The 13494-nt window shown below is 44.4% G+C and overlaps 1 protein-coding gene across 2 annotated transcripts in view; it reads right to left on the bottom strand.

Moving 5' to 3' along the window:
• The window catches only part of Ranbp16 (Ran-binding protein 16), a 109943-nt gene that overhangs the window by 6248 nt on the left and 90201 nt on the right, over positions 1-13494 (bottom strand). For both annotated transcript variants that reach the window (XM_065431467.1, XM_065431468.1), the window contains exon 20: positions 1569-1707. In XM_065431467.1, the coding sequence (XP_065287539.1) occupies positions 1569-1707 (139 nt within the window). The remainder of the gene's footprint in view (positions 1-1568; positions 1708-13494) is intronic.

Below are 13494 nucleotides of genomic sequence, written 5' to 3'. Positions count from 1 at the left end.
CCGGAATGCAAATGTATTTTATAGCACATTTTAAGATCGCATATCTCAAAAGTGGTGCTAGTCTTAGGCTTTCTGCCAAACAGACATGACTTCACTACTCCTTGGCTTACATTTTGCAATTACATGTGCCCTAAAGTTTTGTAACTGAAAAGTTTAAGGATCATTTACCTTTAGACGCAGCACATAAGCAGCAGAGAACTTGGAAAATCAGCGAATGACAACAATGTTTTCAAACCAGTGCCCTTTTCAGCAACTTTGCAGTTGCCAATTTTGCCTGTCTTCGGTATTTGTCTGAATAAATAAGCTTGAAACAAGTATCCCTCTGCTATACGGTGTCTTCCGTTGCTACAAGAGGATGGCGCAGGTACACTGTGCATTCTTAAAATGGTGGAACGTAACCAAATTCGTGAACTTTACACAAAATTCAGTAGTGTTGGCAGGTATGTACATTGTGAGTGCACATACACCGACATTCATGGCTAAAGTTAGCAGTTGTCAGTGCCATGTCTGTGTCTCATGCTCTGTTCAACCTCCATGCCATTTTCAAAATTTTTTGTGCTTTTCTGGGAATTAGCTTAGCACCCAGTCAGATGCACCCAGCCATGGTCAGAACAGTTTAGGAACAAATGTTTATACAAGCATGCATAATGTATTATAACACAAATTGAAGCATTTCATCTTAGTGTTCATATCATAAACAAAATCCAATGCTCCATTTTCACATATTCTTGAAATTCTGCTTGAAAGTAGGCTGCAGAAGCTACTTTTTACAGATGCTATGCATTCTACAATTGCCAACACATTTTGCAAAGATCGTTGTTCCAGCTCAAGTTCAATACCAATTGCTAGTTGCTTCAAAGCTTACCATATTTTACACAAGGCATTACTGCATACAGTGGTCCTACGTGATGTTTCAATTTCTACAACAAATGTGCTACTCGGCATTACTACCAATGAATTTTACCCTTCAGCTTTCCAAGTCGATTAGCATTACATAAACCACCTTTCAAACTTCCTTAATCCTACAATGCCCAATGCATTTTATGCCTTTCAATACTATCTCAACTTAATACTTTTGATTGCATGCTGTTTAGAATTGACATTAATAAATATTGTGCTAAATCTTTCAAACTATATTTTTGCAGCCTCTTAGCACAGCCCCCTTACATAAATTTTTGTAATCATTTGAAGTTGATTTGTAGTATCGCACATAACACAAGGGGCAAGTAGAATAAGAACAGAGGGGCTAGATTTTATTTAGAACGACATGAAGCTTACAGACAAAGAAGCCAAGGAGTTAAGTCAGTTATGCAAAGGGCATAGCAGGGGCTATTAGCATGACTGTTTGTGGATGACTTGTGGTTTGTGGTTTGTGCATGACTGTTGTAGTCTCAGCACAACATGCCTATGCACAAACAGAGATCACACAAGCTTCTTCCAAGTTTCCTATCAGCTAAAAGCATGCCAACTGCAACTGTACTCAACGAGCTGCGGAGTATCTCTATTGTTTCATTCTCTGCTCACTCATCGACACAAAGCTCAAATTACTAAAAGCATGAAGCACGCACCAAGGGCAGTCAGTCCTTCTGAGACAGATGACAGAATATAAAGGAACACAGGTGGCTCTAGGTTGCTCAGGAAATGCATGTGGTCCTGTGCCAGGCACTCAAGCAGCACATAGTAGGCTTGACTCAACTTAGGGTAGTCCTGAAACAGTAAGCATGGGGAAAGGTCACGAGCAGTTTGCTGCCTAACAACCCTTCTGCATTAAACCAAAAGAATGTGTGAAACTCCTGAAGAGTGCTGTGTTGTCTTCAACACTGCACATGGTTTTATTTTAGCAGACAAAAGAAAACAGCATAAAAAAGGCTGAGGAACCAAATGGCTACTCAGAGCTCTTGAATATTACCGCATTTACATGAAAATGGGTCAAACATGATTATAGGTCGACCTCTGTATATTGCACTCACTGAGAAATAAAAAATTATAATTTGAATATAGGTTTTGAACATGAACACACTCGTTTACCGTAAGCTCAGCTACTAAATTTCAGTAGTCAATGTCACAAGCTGCATCCTCGTCATAACTGCCAAAGAAGTAGTCCTTGCTGGATGCTTGCCAAGCATCCTCAACACCTCAAATGACGTCGTCCTCGGTTCTGTCCTGTGCATTTCATATGCAGCACTTCTTAAAACCAGTCTGAATAATCTCCAGATTGGCTTCACACCTCACTGAACCTGCTGGTATGGGCAGTATTTTACTCATGATACAAGCTATGAAGAGCATAACACAGAGTATCTTTAGCCATGAAGAACATAACACTCGCTTCGAAGTCGTTTTATGGTTTGTTTTTACTGTTCCCAGACATTATGGCTCTAAATTATGTCTTTATTGGTATGTTTTTATAAGTAGCAATAAATGGAGGCTCATATCCCTCTTGGCATAAAATAGAGGCGATGCACTAATCTTGGCTAAAAGCCCTAAAAAAAATTTAACACTGCAATTTACTGGGTATTTGCATAGCATTTAATTCTACATATAAACACAAGTAACTTACTGAACAATAAAACCTGAAATCATTTTACTGGAAAGTGCTATAATTCATACAAATTGCTGAATGAAGTATATGAGAAACAATAATAATCGCAGCATGGAAGTGCCCAGGCTGCCTGCTTGATTTACAAGTCTTCATTCAACTTAAGGCAGAGCTTTTTATCACTTTCTGGAAACGTTAACTAGCCAAGAAAATGTAAAAAAACAATTACAAAGACTTCAAGAAGGCAAAATTGCCATTCAGGTAACTAAAAACTCGCCGAGTCAGTGACTTTCTCGCTAAGTTAACAACACTGTGGGAGCACTCTAGCACCATGCGACAACATTCGATGCCATGGCCTCTTACGACTGCTCTGGCAACCAACATACAGCACAGGGCATATAAACTCATACATATCAGTCGAAGAAAGGAAATGCAAGATTACAAATGCGTGACTAATAATTTCACATATTAGAGTGCACTACAACAGTGGCATTAATAAATGGAAGCCAGATGCTCACAATAATAAAATGTAAGCGGACTAAGCAGCACAAAGCAATAAAAAGAGAAATATGCCAAAATGACAGCCAAATACTTATCGATTAAGCAAGACAGCCTAGACAAGTAACCCTAAAACATTGTAACAGAAAGCTTCTAAGCATAGCATGAAAGGCACTTTATATTTAAGAAAACAGGACAAGCAGTTGCTGTTTTTTAAAAGTAGGATGAGAGAAAGTTTTCTCAATAAGTTAAAGGGGTGCCAACACAAAATGATTGCTTCCTTCTTATTTTTTAAATCAATTGCTGTCTACCCAGTGATCACAGTATGAAGCCTTAAAACATTCAGCCCAGAAAAAAAAAAGCTACATCACACTATAAACCAACCATTTCAAAGAAAGTGTAAAGTGCAATGTAGCTTCACGCCAAACATGACACTACAACCGTCAGTGGCACTCACGTAGCATAAAAGAAACCATTACTGTTGGTGGCAGTCCCCACGGTGGGGCAAACAGGAAACAATATGACCACACTACTGAAGGCTGAATTGCCATAAAGATTAGACGAGTCACCAGGAAGTGAAAGAAAGGAGATGCTCTCCATTTCTACAGAAACTGCAAAGAACCTCATGATGCATGGCATAATGCTAAGAAATTTAAAGTGGGCTGGAAAAGAAAGAGCAATTTGGTGGAGCAGATGGGCTGCATGGCTTTCAGTGGCATGGTATGATTCGAGACAACTGCACCATGTTTGGTTGGCACGCCCAACAGTAGTTTCCGATATCACAGGATCACCACCTCCATTTTCCACAATGTCCCCCTCGGCACACAACAACACTGCAACGAGCGAAGGTGGTGTTATGCCATACTATGAGCACCACGTGGCGACCACGAGGTGACGGGAGCTCCCACTTCTCCGAGACGAATTAAAAATTCAACACGGGAGGCGACTTCAAGAAGCGCCCAGCCATCTCCGCGATGAATCAGGAATTCAACGCGGACGACGTCATCCCCTGCCCCGCCTGGTTCCTGCCGACGAGGACTTGCCCAAACTGGTCCCTGCTGACGAGGGGTTGCCGAAGGGATTTAAGGGAGAACCGGCCCATTGTGAGGAGAGAGAGTCACTTCCAGCTGCCCAGTCGGTCTGATGCACTCCTACTGCTACCTGTATGCTATCATCCACTATCTGTAAATATTGTATAAGTTTTTTGTTTCTTCTTCGTCTGTGGAAAGAGTCCGTCTTTCGTCCTCCACCCTGAAGTCACAACAGTGGTGGCAGCAGTGGGATTCGAAGCCAGATAACGGCCGCTACACCGCTCAATGACAGCCACGAGGACCACTGGCGTCAGCAACATTGGAGGAGGTGAGTGCCCGACATTTGCCTTCCACATCGCCAGACCTTTGTCGCACACGTAAATGCTAAGGACCATTGCTCAAGCATTCTGAAAGGGTTGCATTGGTTTTGTCTTAGTTCGCTTCAGGCCTTGCATAGATTTCCGGCTTCAGAAGCAAAGCTAATTTAGAGGCAAAACCGGAGATGAGCCGTCAGATCGCATTGGAGAAGCTCAGGATAGAGGACCTTCTTGATGTTTGTCAGGAGATGGGCATCTCGGTTGCCGCGGCAAGGCGAAAAAAAGCCATTCTGGACGTTATGAGGGCACAAGAGGTAACTCAGGAAGAAGTCAAAGAGGTATGGGAAGGAATTCTTGAGAAGCGAGAAAAAAATGCGCTAGGAGAAGCAGAAAAGGTGCGAGGAAGAGAAAGAAAGGCGCGATGAGCGAGTTTATGCTCTTGAAATGAGAGAACTAGAAATAGAGCACATTCGAATCAGCTCGGCGCGTTCAAGTCCTTTTTCTGGTGGAGACGATACGCCTAAACTGAGAATACAGGACCTGATGCTACCGTAGAGGATAGGCGGTGATATTGCACTTTTTCTCGTGAATTTCAAACGTACGTGTGAAAAGATAGGGCTGGACGAAAGCCTTTGGTCTCAAAAACTTCTTTCGGTTGTCCCAGGAGAGGCCACGGAAGTTTTCACACGCTTGTCTAAAGAAGACTACGAGAACTATGGAAAGGTAAAAGCAGCACTCCTTCGGAAATACCGCCTCTCTGCCAAGGCATTTCGACAGCGGTTTAGACAGGCAAAAAAAGGCAGCGAGTCGCATATCGAGTTCGCGTACGAGTTAAAGTCTAACTTAAAAGAGTGGCTCAAAAGTGCAGTAGTGTATGGCAACCAACCACGAAAAGGTGCTTGAATGCATAGTACTAGAGCAGTTTTACCGAGTTCTTCCAGAAGAAGTTAGACTTTGGCTGCAGGACAGGCTCCCAGGGGTAGACCTAGAGAAGGCAGCGCAGCTCGCGGAGGAATATTACACACGCCAAAACTTCCAAGGAAATCCTATTTAGAAAGATAGGCTAGAAAAAAAGGACTATTTTGGAAAGCGGTTTTGCCCTCACAACCCAGTTTCGCCGCATAAGAAATCACCCACGAGCGATGAGTTCAGCAAGGGAGTATCGACTGAGGCTGAGGTGGTGAGAGAAGGGCTAGCAGAGACAGCCCAGTCAGCTGGGGCCGCTAAAGCTAAGGCAGACGTAGAGCAGGCGTTCGAGGCCCGGAGACCAATTATCTGCTTTTGTTGCAGAAAGGGAGGCCATATTTCCTTAAATTGCAAGGAGCAAATTGCGTTCACCAGCATTAGCCAGTCAGACGAAAATCTGAGGCTGCTCGAGCCATATATGTAGGATGTTGTGGTAAATGGAAAAAGATGAAGGGCACTTCGCGATTCAGCCGCCACCATGGATGTTACTCATCTGTCCTGTGTTTCTCCCGGAGACTATACAGAGGAATGCGCCTAGATCAGACAAGTCGCAGAAGAGCAGAGCGCGTGGTTGCCAGTTGCCAGGGTAACCGTCGAGGGCAGTTTTGGAAGGTTGCAAACGGAGGCAGTCGCGAGTCCAAGTTTACCCGAACACTTTCCATATCTTTTTTCGAACTAATCGGAGCAGCTTTTAGAATAAAGTTGAGTTGGTCATTTTCTACCAGTCTCGTTTGCATGGCATTAATGCGATCGCAGTCACACACTCTTTCAAAGAAACTTTAAAGCTCATCTTCAAACGAGGAAACTGACAAGGTAACATTCTCACAGCAGCAGCATAGGCTGGAGGATACGGCTGATGAAAAGCAGAGGACTCAGACTTGTGACGGATCAATTACTGGATCAGTGACAGTGGGTAAGGTGCCTTTCGAGACTCGGGAAGACGGGGCACCTAGAGCTGAAGTGGAAGGTTCACTGCTTAGCCCTGCATCCTTTTGCTGGGAGCAGCTTAGTGCAGTTGACCGAGAGGCGCTTATCGTGGCTCAGAAAAGTGACCCTTCGCTAACTGTGCTGCAGGCTAATGTAAATGAAGGAGTGGCCCGAGAGAAAATATCGTTCTACACTAGGTCAGGTCTCAAGTACCGGAAATATCAGGATTTCAAGGGTCGGACATACAACCAACTACTCATGCCAGAAAAGTACTGACCACAGCTTTTAGAGTTAGCGCATGGAAATGTTCTGGCGGGTCACTTCGGTATCCAGAAGACAAAGGCTAGGCTAGCGCAAGATTTCTATTGGCCAGGATGCTGGAGAGAGGTTGAAACACTTGTTCAGTCATGCAACGCATGTCAGCAAGTTGGTAAACCCAATGACAAGTACGTAATTTTGCTCGAAGCGAGAGAGGGCAAAATATAAATTTTCTTTGATCGCCTCAGTTGTGTCTTGCCTGGCCGAATTACTGTTAACCCTTTGAGGGTCGATCCCGTAAATATAAGGTGCCGCGAACAGGTCCGAAAATGGTCGATGCCGTGTATTTACGGCGCCGTCTGTACGTTTAAAACGCGCGCTAATTTCCTAACTTTTTCTTGCCTGGCATGTGCTGCCACTAAGTGGGAATACATGGAATTTTTTTCTCACGTCTCTCTCTTTCGGTTTTCGTTGTACTTTTTTTTTTCTTTCTTTGGTGCGTCTGCTACCGCTTACGCATTGGCACCCTCGTGGGCACGCGGCGGTTAGTTTTGGTTTTGTTCCACACGCGGTTTCAGCTTCTTTCACTCGCAAAACTGATGGCTATCTCGTTCTTATCACTCAAAGGGTGACCGCCTGTTACTCGCTCGTTTGTTGCTCACAGGGGTCCACATACGAAGGATGCCGCCGTGCATGCGTTTCCTTTTATGGCACTTTATTCAGAAGTTGCCTCCGACGGCTGCTTAGGGAAGCAGTACCCAGAGGAGGTGCCATGTGTACACCAACACCACTCAGCAGCAAAAACGTCGCAAGGACACAAAGTGCATGTGCGCTGAGTGCAACAGACCGCTCTGTGTGGAGCCATGCTTCAAGGACTACCACACGCTGAAGAAATATTAGTGCAAGAGGAACATTTGAGACTTGCGAAAAAATTCGTGTGCGCATTCTTCTTGTGTATTTTTCTCGTGGTTTCTTTTTGGTTTCTTCTTCGTCAGCGGAAAGAGTGTCTTTCGTCGTCCACCCCGAAGTCACAACAGTGTGTTAGCGCTGCCGCTAACACACCTTCGCTCATTGCTGCACCCACCCACCTTACTCCCTCTCCCCTTTAGAATTCTACCTACAGACCTTTTCATTGGGCTAGGAGGAAAGGGTGCGTGGCGAGCCTTTCCTCCTCTCTCGCTTGTGCGATTCGGCGTGGCACTGCTTGAAAGTATTGCTGCCGCATGCTGCGGAACGATTTCGAGATGTTTTAGATCATAGTTTGAAATCTACGCAATGTCCGTTCATATAAGGTCGCCAGGACAGCCTTTCGGCGCATCGGTAACTACAGTACGCAGAAATATCACTTGGGGGTGCAAACATGCGACGCGCTTTAACAGCTGCGGTGTGTGTATGTGTTGTGGACTAGTTTGCATATGTTGGTTTTAATTCAACGAAGAGAACCGGCGTCAATGTATTACCAGCATGAAATCGTAAATCTGTTCACTATCTGATCGCCTGGCGTAGGGCGCTTGGCGTAAGGACTAAAACATAAGAGCACATGCTCGTGTACGGCCTACCTAAGGCAACCACGAAACATCTAAGCGGCAGACGCTATAAAATATTTGTGATACACCGGCATCGTTCTCACGCATTTCACGTCTAGTAGGCTTGAAATCACTACATGTTTATGCTAGCCTCCTGCATGAGGCCGATGGCACTACTCAACACAGCAATCACTGCGGTTAGTGAACCATCATGATGCATATATAAGCTATGTGCTTCGGCATTGCCTTTTTGCCCTGTAAAGCCATAATATCCGAGATGGATCACACAAAAAAAATGCAATGGCTATTTTTGAGGACAAAATTTCCGCAATACGTGTCAGAGTCGTAAAGAGTGGCGCAAACACAATCGAAAAAAAGAAATTTCGGTTATCATCCTCTTTCTCGAAAAAGAAAGAGAAAATGGGCTAACACTGCAGTACCAGGGTGTCTACCAAGTTGACATTTCCAAATTCCCTGAGTTTTCCAGGTTTTCCCTGAGCACCTTTGCGAAATTCCCTGAATGAGCCAGAACTTTGTTTTATGTCAAGACAGGCCGACACCACGTTGTCCGATGCTGTCACTCTCTAGTAAGCATACTGAAACAAAAAAAAGACTTAATCCAGTTTGAATAGTAAGGAGTAATATCTATTTTATTTAAAAAGAAAACAGAAGGAAGGTGTAAAATGCACAGAGAAAGAAATGGTAAAGCCCATTCCAAATTTAGTCGAACATTTTCAAATACGAATGAAAAGGAGATGCATACATAAGTAAATATTTTTTTAATATCAGCTATTTCCATCAACTGATAGCAAGCTCATCTGTATGAGGTCCTGAACTTTGTCACAACTAATTATTAAGGTTCTCTCTCAGCAGCTGGAAAGTCAACCTCAACTGTCCTGACATACTCTCAGCCCGTACACAACATCTCAGTGTTGCGTTTCACTGCTTAAACAATTTATTTTGGTTTGGATGGGGGTCACCTGTGTCTCAGCGTCAGCCAACACTTTTTTTTTAGTTTTTTTAGCTCAAGCTCCTTCAAAAAGGCGCCGGCAATTCCTTTCCCGTCAATTCCTCAGTGCTTCGGTCCTTTCTGTTCTAATCCTCCTTCTACCACGCTTTCACCACATGGATCATCTGAAGCATCCTCTTGGTCAGTTGTACAGTCAACAATTGATTTTTCGGATTTTCGAGGGGCCGCAAAAAAAACGAAAAAAAAACGGGCAGTCTGAAAAAAATTAATGCATGTCTTTAACTGCCTTTAAGGGCTAAAATTACCACAGGCAAGTCTGAAAAAGCTCCGAAGGCCTGCCAGTACGCTTATTAGGCATATCAGGGCTTGTACTGTGACAGGAGACGGGGTGAACGTATGTGTAAGGAATACATACTGTGTCCCGTGACAATTGCCCCCTTCCCACGCTTGTTATGCTTCACCGCCTAACACTAATGTACTGAGGCAAAGCTAACTTTCGGAGACTGGCATTACGCAACGCACTGTGCTCTGCGAGTTTCAAAGCCAATCGCGAGGATTACAAAGGCGGAGTCGGTGCCATTGGTGATAGCGGCGAATTCTTTCAATGAAAAACACGGCACCGCACGGCAAGAAGCTTAATAGCGAACATAGAAGCAGCTAGGCCTAACGTTGCCGCGGTGGTGGTTACGGCTGCCAGCGGATCTGCCTGCGAGAGTGCCGGTTCGAGGCGGCGAGATAATCAAAATAGCGGCGGTGGCGGCTTTGATTAATGCCATTTCAGACCTGCAGTCAGGGCAGTATACATTGACTATATGGAGTACGTGGTGGTGCCGCAAAACCGTGCACATTATCGGGCATGTCCGAAAAATCGGGCGTCTAGAAAATCGGTCGTTAACTACTCTGGCAATACATCGTGCCAATGACACGGCGTCAATGACGATTCGTTGCGATTCCTCTGTTACTGAAGCCAGCATTAACACGACTTTCGTTCCCTTTCAATAAAGTTACAGCTAATTTTCCCTGATGGAAGCACAAATTCCCTGAGTTTTCCCTGAGTTTTTCCAGACTGTTCAAATTCCCTGAGAATTCCCGGTTTTCCCGGTTTTCCCGGTTGGTAGACACCCTGAGTACAACCTTGCATAGTCACGCCACACAATGTTTATAGATCTATAGACATTGATGCCGCTTGCTTGGACCATGTGCTATATAGAACAAAGATATCTGTAATCCAGCACCTACCACCGCTTAGGATGCTCGCACAGTTCGTAGATGGTCCCTTTGCTGAACAAGTGTAGTTCACACAGTAAGGTATGCTGTTATTGCTAACCAAAACTATTTTATTCATGGATGGAAACCTCATCCACCAAACCAAGTAGTCACGTAATGTAATCTGCAGCTAACAGTTTGAACGCTTGTCAAAGTATTACAGCACAGCTCCTATCGTAGCAGAACGGTACCCACGCTGCTACAATCATCGCGTATGTTTCATTGTTCCTAAACCGCAGCTTAGAACTAGAGGATAATACAGCAATAACATCACATTAGTGAATGGAACTTTCAGAAATACACAACTGATCTCCGAGGCTGATTGTAGCTCAAACATGCGCGCACACATCGTGCTGCGTGCTCCATCTGCCTAAACGCCACCAGAAAGTCTGGCCATATCGACTTAAGCCACTTCAGTACGTCTCAGAGAACCGTTTTTCACATAGCAGATGCCACGTCATACTAAATAGACCACCAGAGCGCGAAAACAAATGCCACAAACTAACGCCGAGCGTATACCTGCCATGCAAAACGGAGCGCTCTGCCAAGCAAGCATGCCAACTGCCCATAGATGGCACCACTGCGTAGCAATATTGTGGCGCCCATGAAAAAACTGTCTATATATACTGTGGTGAGGAAAGCATATGTCGCCTTCAAAAAGACAAGTCCACTTGTCAAAACGCTGGCTCCCGCTTTCACCTTGCTCTCGTTTTGTTCATCGTACAGAAATGGTAGGTTTTGTTGGTAATCAAAAAAGTCACCCCTGTTGAAAGTTAGGTTAGAGCACTAGTATTTGCAGCAGAACCTTATACTACTAACATAATCAAGCTGCACAATTTTCACTGAAATCAAAGAAGTGGTCCAAAGTTGACTATCTTATGCTGCATCCCCCCTTAACACTTTTCTCTGATTTCTTACAACACAATTTAGTTAGAAATTTACTGAGTAACAAACTGGGATAAATTATAGCTAGCAAGTAGTGCAGTTATAGAGAACTTGCAGTGTCTTGCAGTGTTATGTCTCGCAGTGAAACTGCATTTTAACAGCAGAGCTGTTTAAGCTTGAGCTCTGGCCGTGCCGAATGTGAACAGAAAACTCCGCTTGGCGAAGTGCAGAGGGGGAAGGCTAAGCGAGGTGGAGGGAGGCTAAGCAAGGGGAGGTTAAGCGAGGTGGAGGAGGGAGAAAGCTGCGTATTGGTGCACGGCACAGTGCAGCATTCGTGGAGAGGAGGTGCGTCGTATGGGATTGACTGGGCCTAGTGATGATGTAAGCTCCGGCATGCAGGTGCTCTCCGGGAAAAGAGGCAATGTGCATGCCAGCGGAATCAGCGTCTGGTCTACTGTGGAGATGGGCAGACCGAAGAAGACACTTTCTCCTAAAGAAGAAGCCGCGCGAATGTGAAAGAGGAGGGAAGCCGCTCGCAAGTGTATGAGGCATAAGCAGGAAGACCTTGAATATAAGGCTAATGCTGCCGAAGCTAAGCGCCAGAAGATGGGCGACGATCCTGTGTTGCGGGCCAGACAAGCAGAAGCAAAACGGCGACATGACGCCACACATAGGGATGAACGACATCAAGCGGCTCCTGGCTTGTGCGTTATGGAGAACTTCAAGCAAAGAGAAAGGATGGCTACTTCTGGTGCGGAGTTTGGACACAAGAACCGGTTGAGCAATCCTAATGGTTAAGTAAAGATATGTATTTGACTAAGCCGTGCGTGTGTGTGTGTGTGCGTGCGTGTGTGCGCGCGCGCTAGAAAAATTTTAAGCTAAGATCGAGCTGAGTTTAGGCTAAGTTTAAGCTTAGGTGGGCAAAAGGAGCGCAATCAGCTCTGCTGTTTCATCAGTCTTTGAGACGTTAAGTCTGTGACGCTGGCCCAAATTTTTTTATGCAATGCCTTTGAGTGAATAATTTCTTCCTATATTAGAACTATAATTTATGCATATAATGTTCCATGAAATCCCATGTTGCATGCATTTTTTTTTTCACTGCTTTTAGTATATGACGCTCTATGTTTTGGTTAGAAATGCAGGCAATGGGCTGCAAAAGCTGTGCAAATCGTGCAGTCACACCATACATCACTCCACTTGTGGAGTGATGCCCTTATAAAGTCAATCAGAAATCAATGTTATGCCAAATTATGGTACAGATTTTTATGTCTTGCTTTCGCGTGGCATGCATTTTTCTTGGTTGCAAATGCAGGCAGTGCAAAAAGTTGCTCTAGCCTCAGCTGTGCTGGCTACTATATAAAAAAAGCGAGTATAATAATCTGCAACAATGGGTCACTTCCTTAGTGAATAATAATGGTGAAGGCATCTAAAATGACTACTGAAAGTTGCAAAGTAACAATAAGGTCACTCGGCATAAGTAATGAAATTTTAAAGGAGGCAATGATGGACGTGGATGGATGTGTGTTGTTTAGTGGCGCAAGGGCCAGGTGTGGCCAAAGAGCGCCATGACTGATAATGATGTGTTAAGCGCTGATTGGTGAGTTACGATGGTGGGGTGAAACATGGCTGTAAAGTGGCCTAAAATGAGTCGCTATCGTAGAAGCATAAAACGATATATAGGTATAAAATTATGACAGTGATACGTGGAGTGGTCTCTGGGTATAGGACGAGTGACAAGTGATCATGGAGCTAAAATGCATGAATATGGAAATAGCACATATGTCTCCTTAAAGCCTTTGAGCCCAAAGACTGGGAGGCAGGTGCTTTCTTTCAATGCAGCTACCGCAGCAGAAACCTCTGTTAAGAGGCTGTGCTGTGGATTTCCTGGGGCTATAGTATGAAAACTGTGTACAGCTTTTAAAAATTGAAACAGTGATTGATGTTTAAAGAGAGGTTCCATACCTATAATCATTTGGGGAGGAAGTGGAATTTGTTGCCGGTGAGGTAATGGAAAATGCTTTTTCCTATTTGCATCTAATTCTCTGCATTGCACCAGGATGTGAAGCACTGTAAGTGGCTCACTACACTTATCACATATGGGTGGATCGCCACCTGACAAGAGGTATGCGTGTGTACTGTATGTGCGTCCTATTCTAAGTCTGCAAAGTATTACTTCCGTGTGACGGTTCTTTGATACCGGCGGCCAGTTGCCAAAATATGGCGTGATAACATGCAGTTTATTTTCTGTTTCTTTATCCCACAACCGCTGCCAGAAAGCCCTGAGCGTTTTCCTTATAGAGGGCTTAAGGTCCAT

The sequence above is a fragment of the Dermacentor albipictus genome, chromosome 1 (assembly GCF_038994185.2).
Source record: "Dermacentor albipictus isolate Rhodes 1998 colony chromosome 1, USDA_Dalb.pri_finalv2, whole genome shotgun sequence".
Lineage (NCBI taxonomy): Eukaryota > Metazoa > Arthropoda > Arachnida > Ixodida > Ixodidae > Dermacentor > Dermacentor albipictus.
The sequence above is the reverse complement of the archived record's forward strand: the minus strand, read 5'-3'. Positions and strand labels throughout refer to the sequence as shown.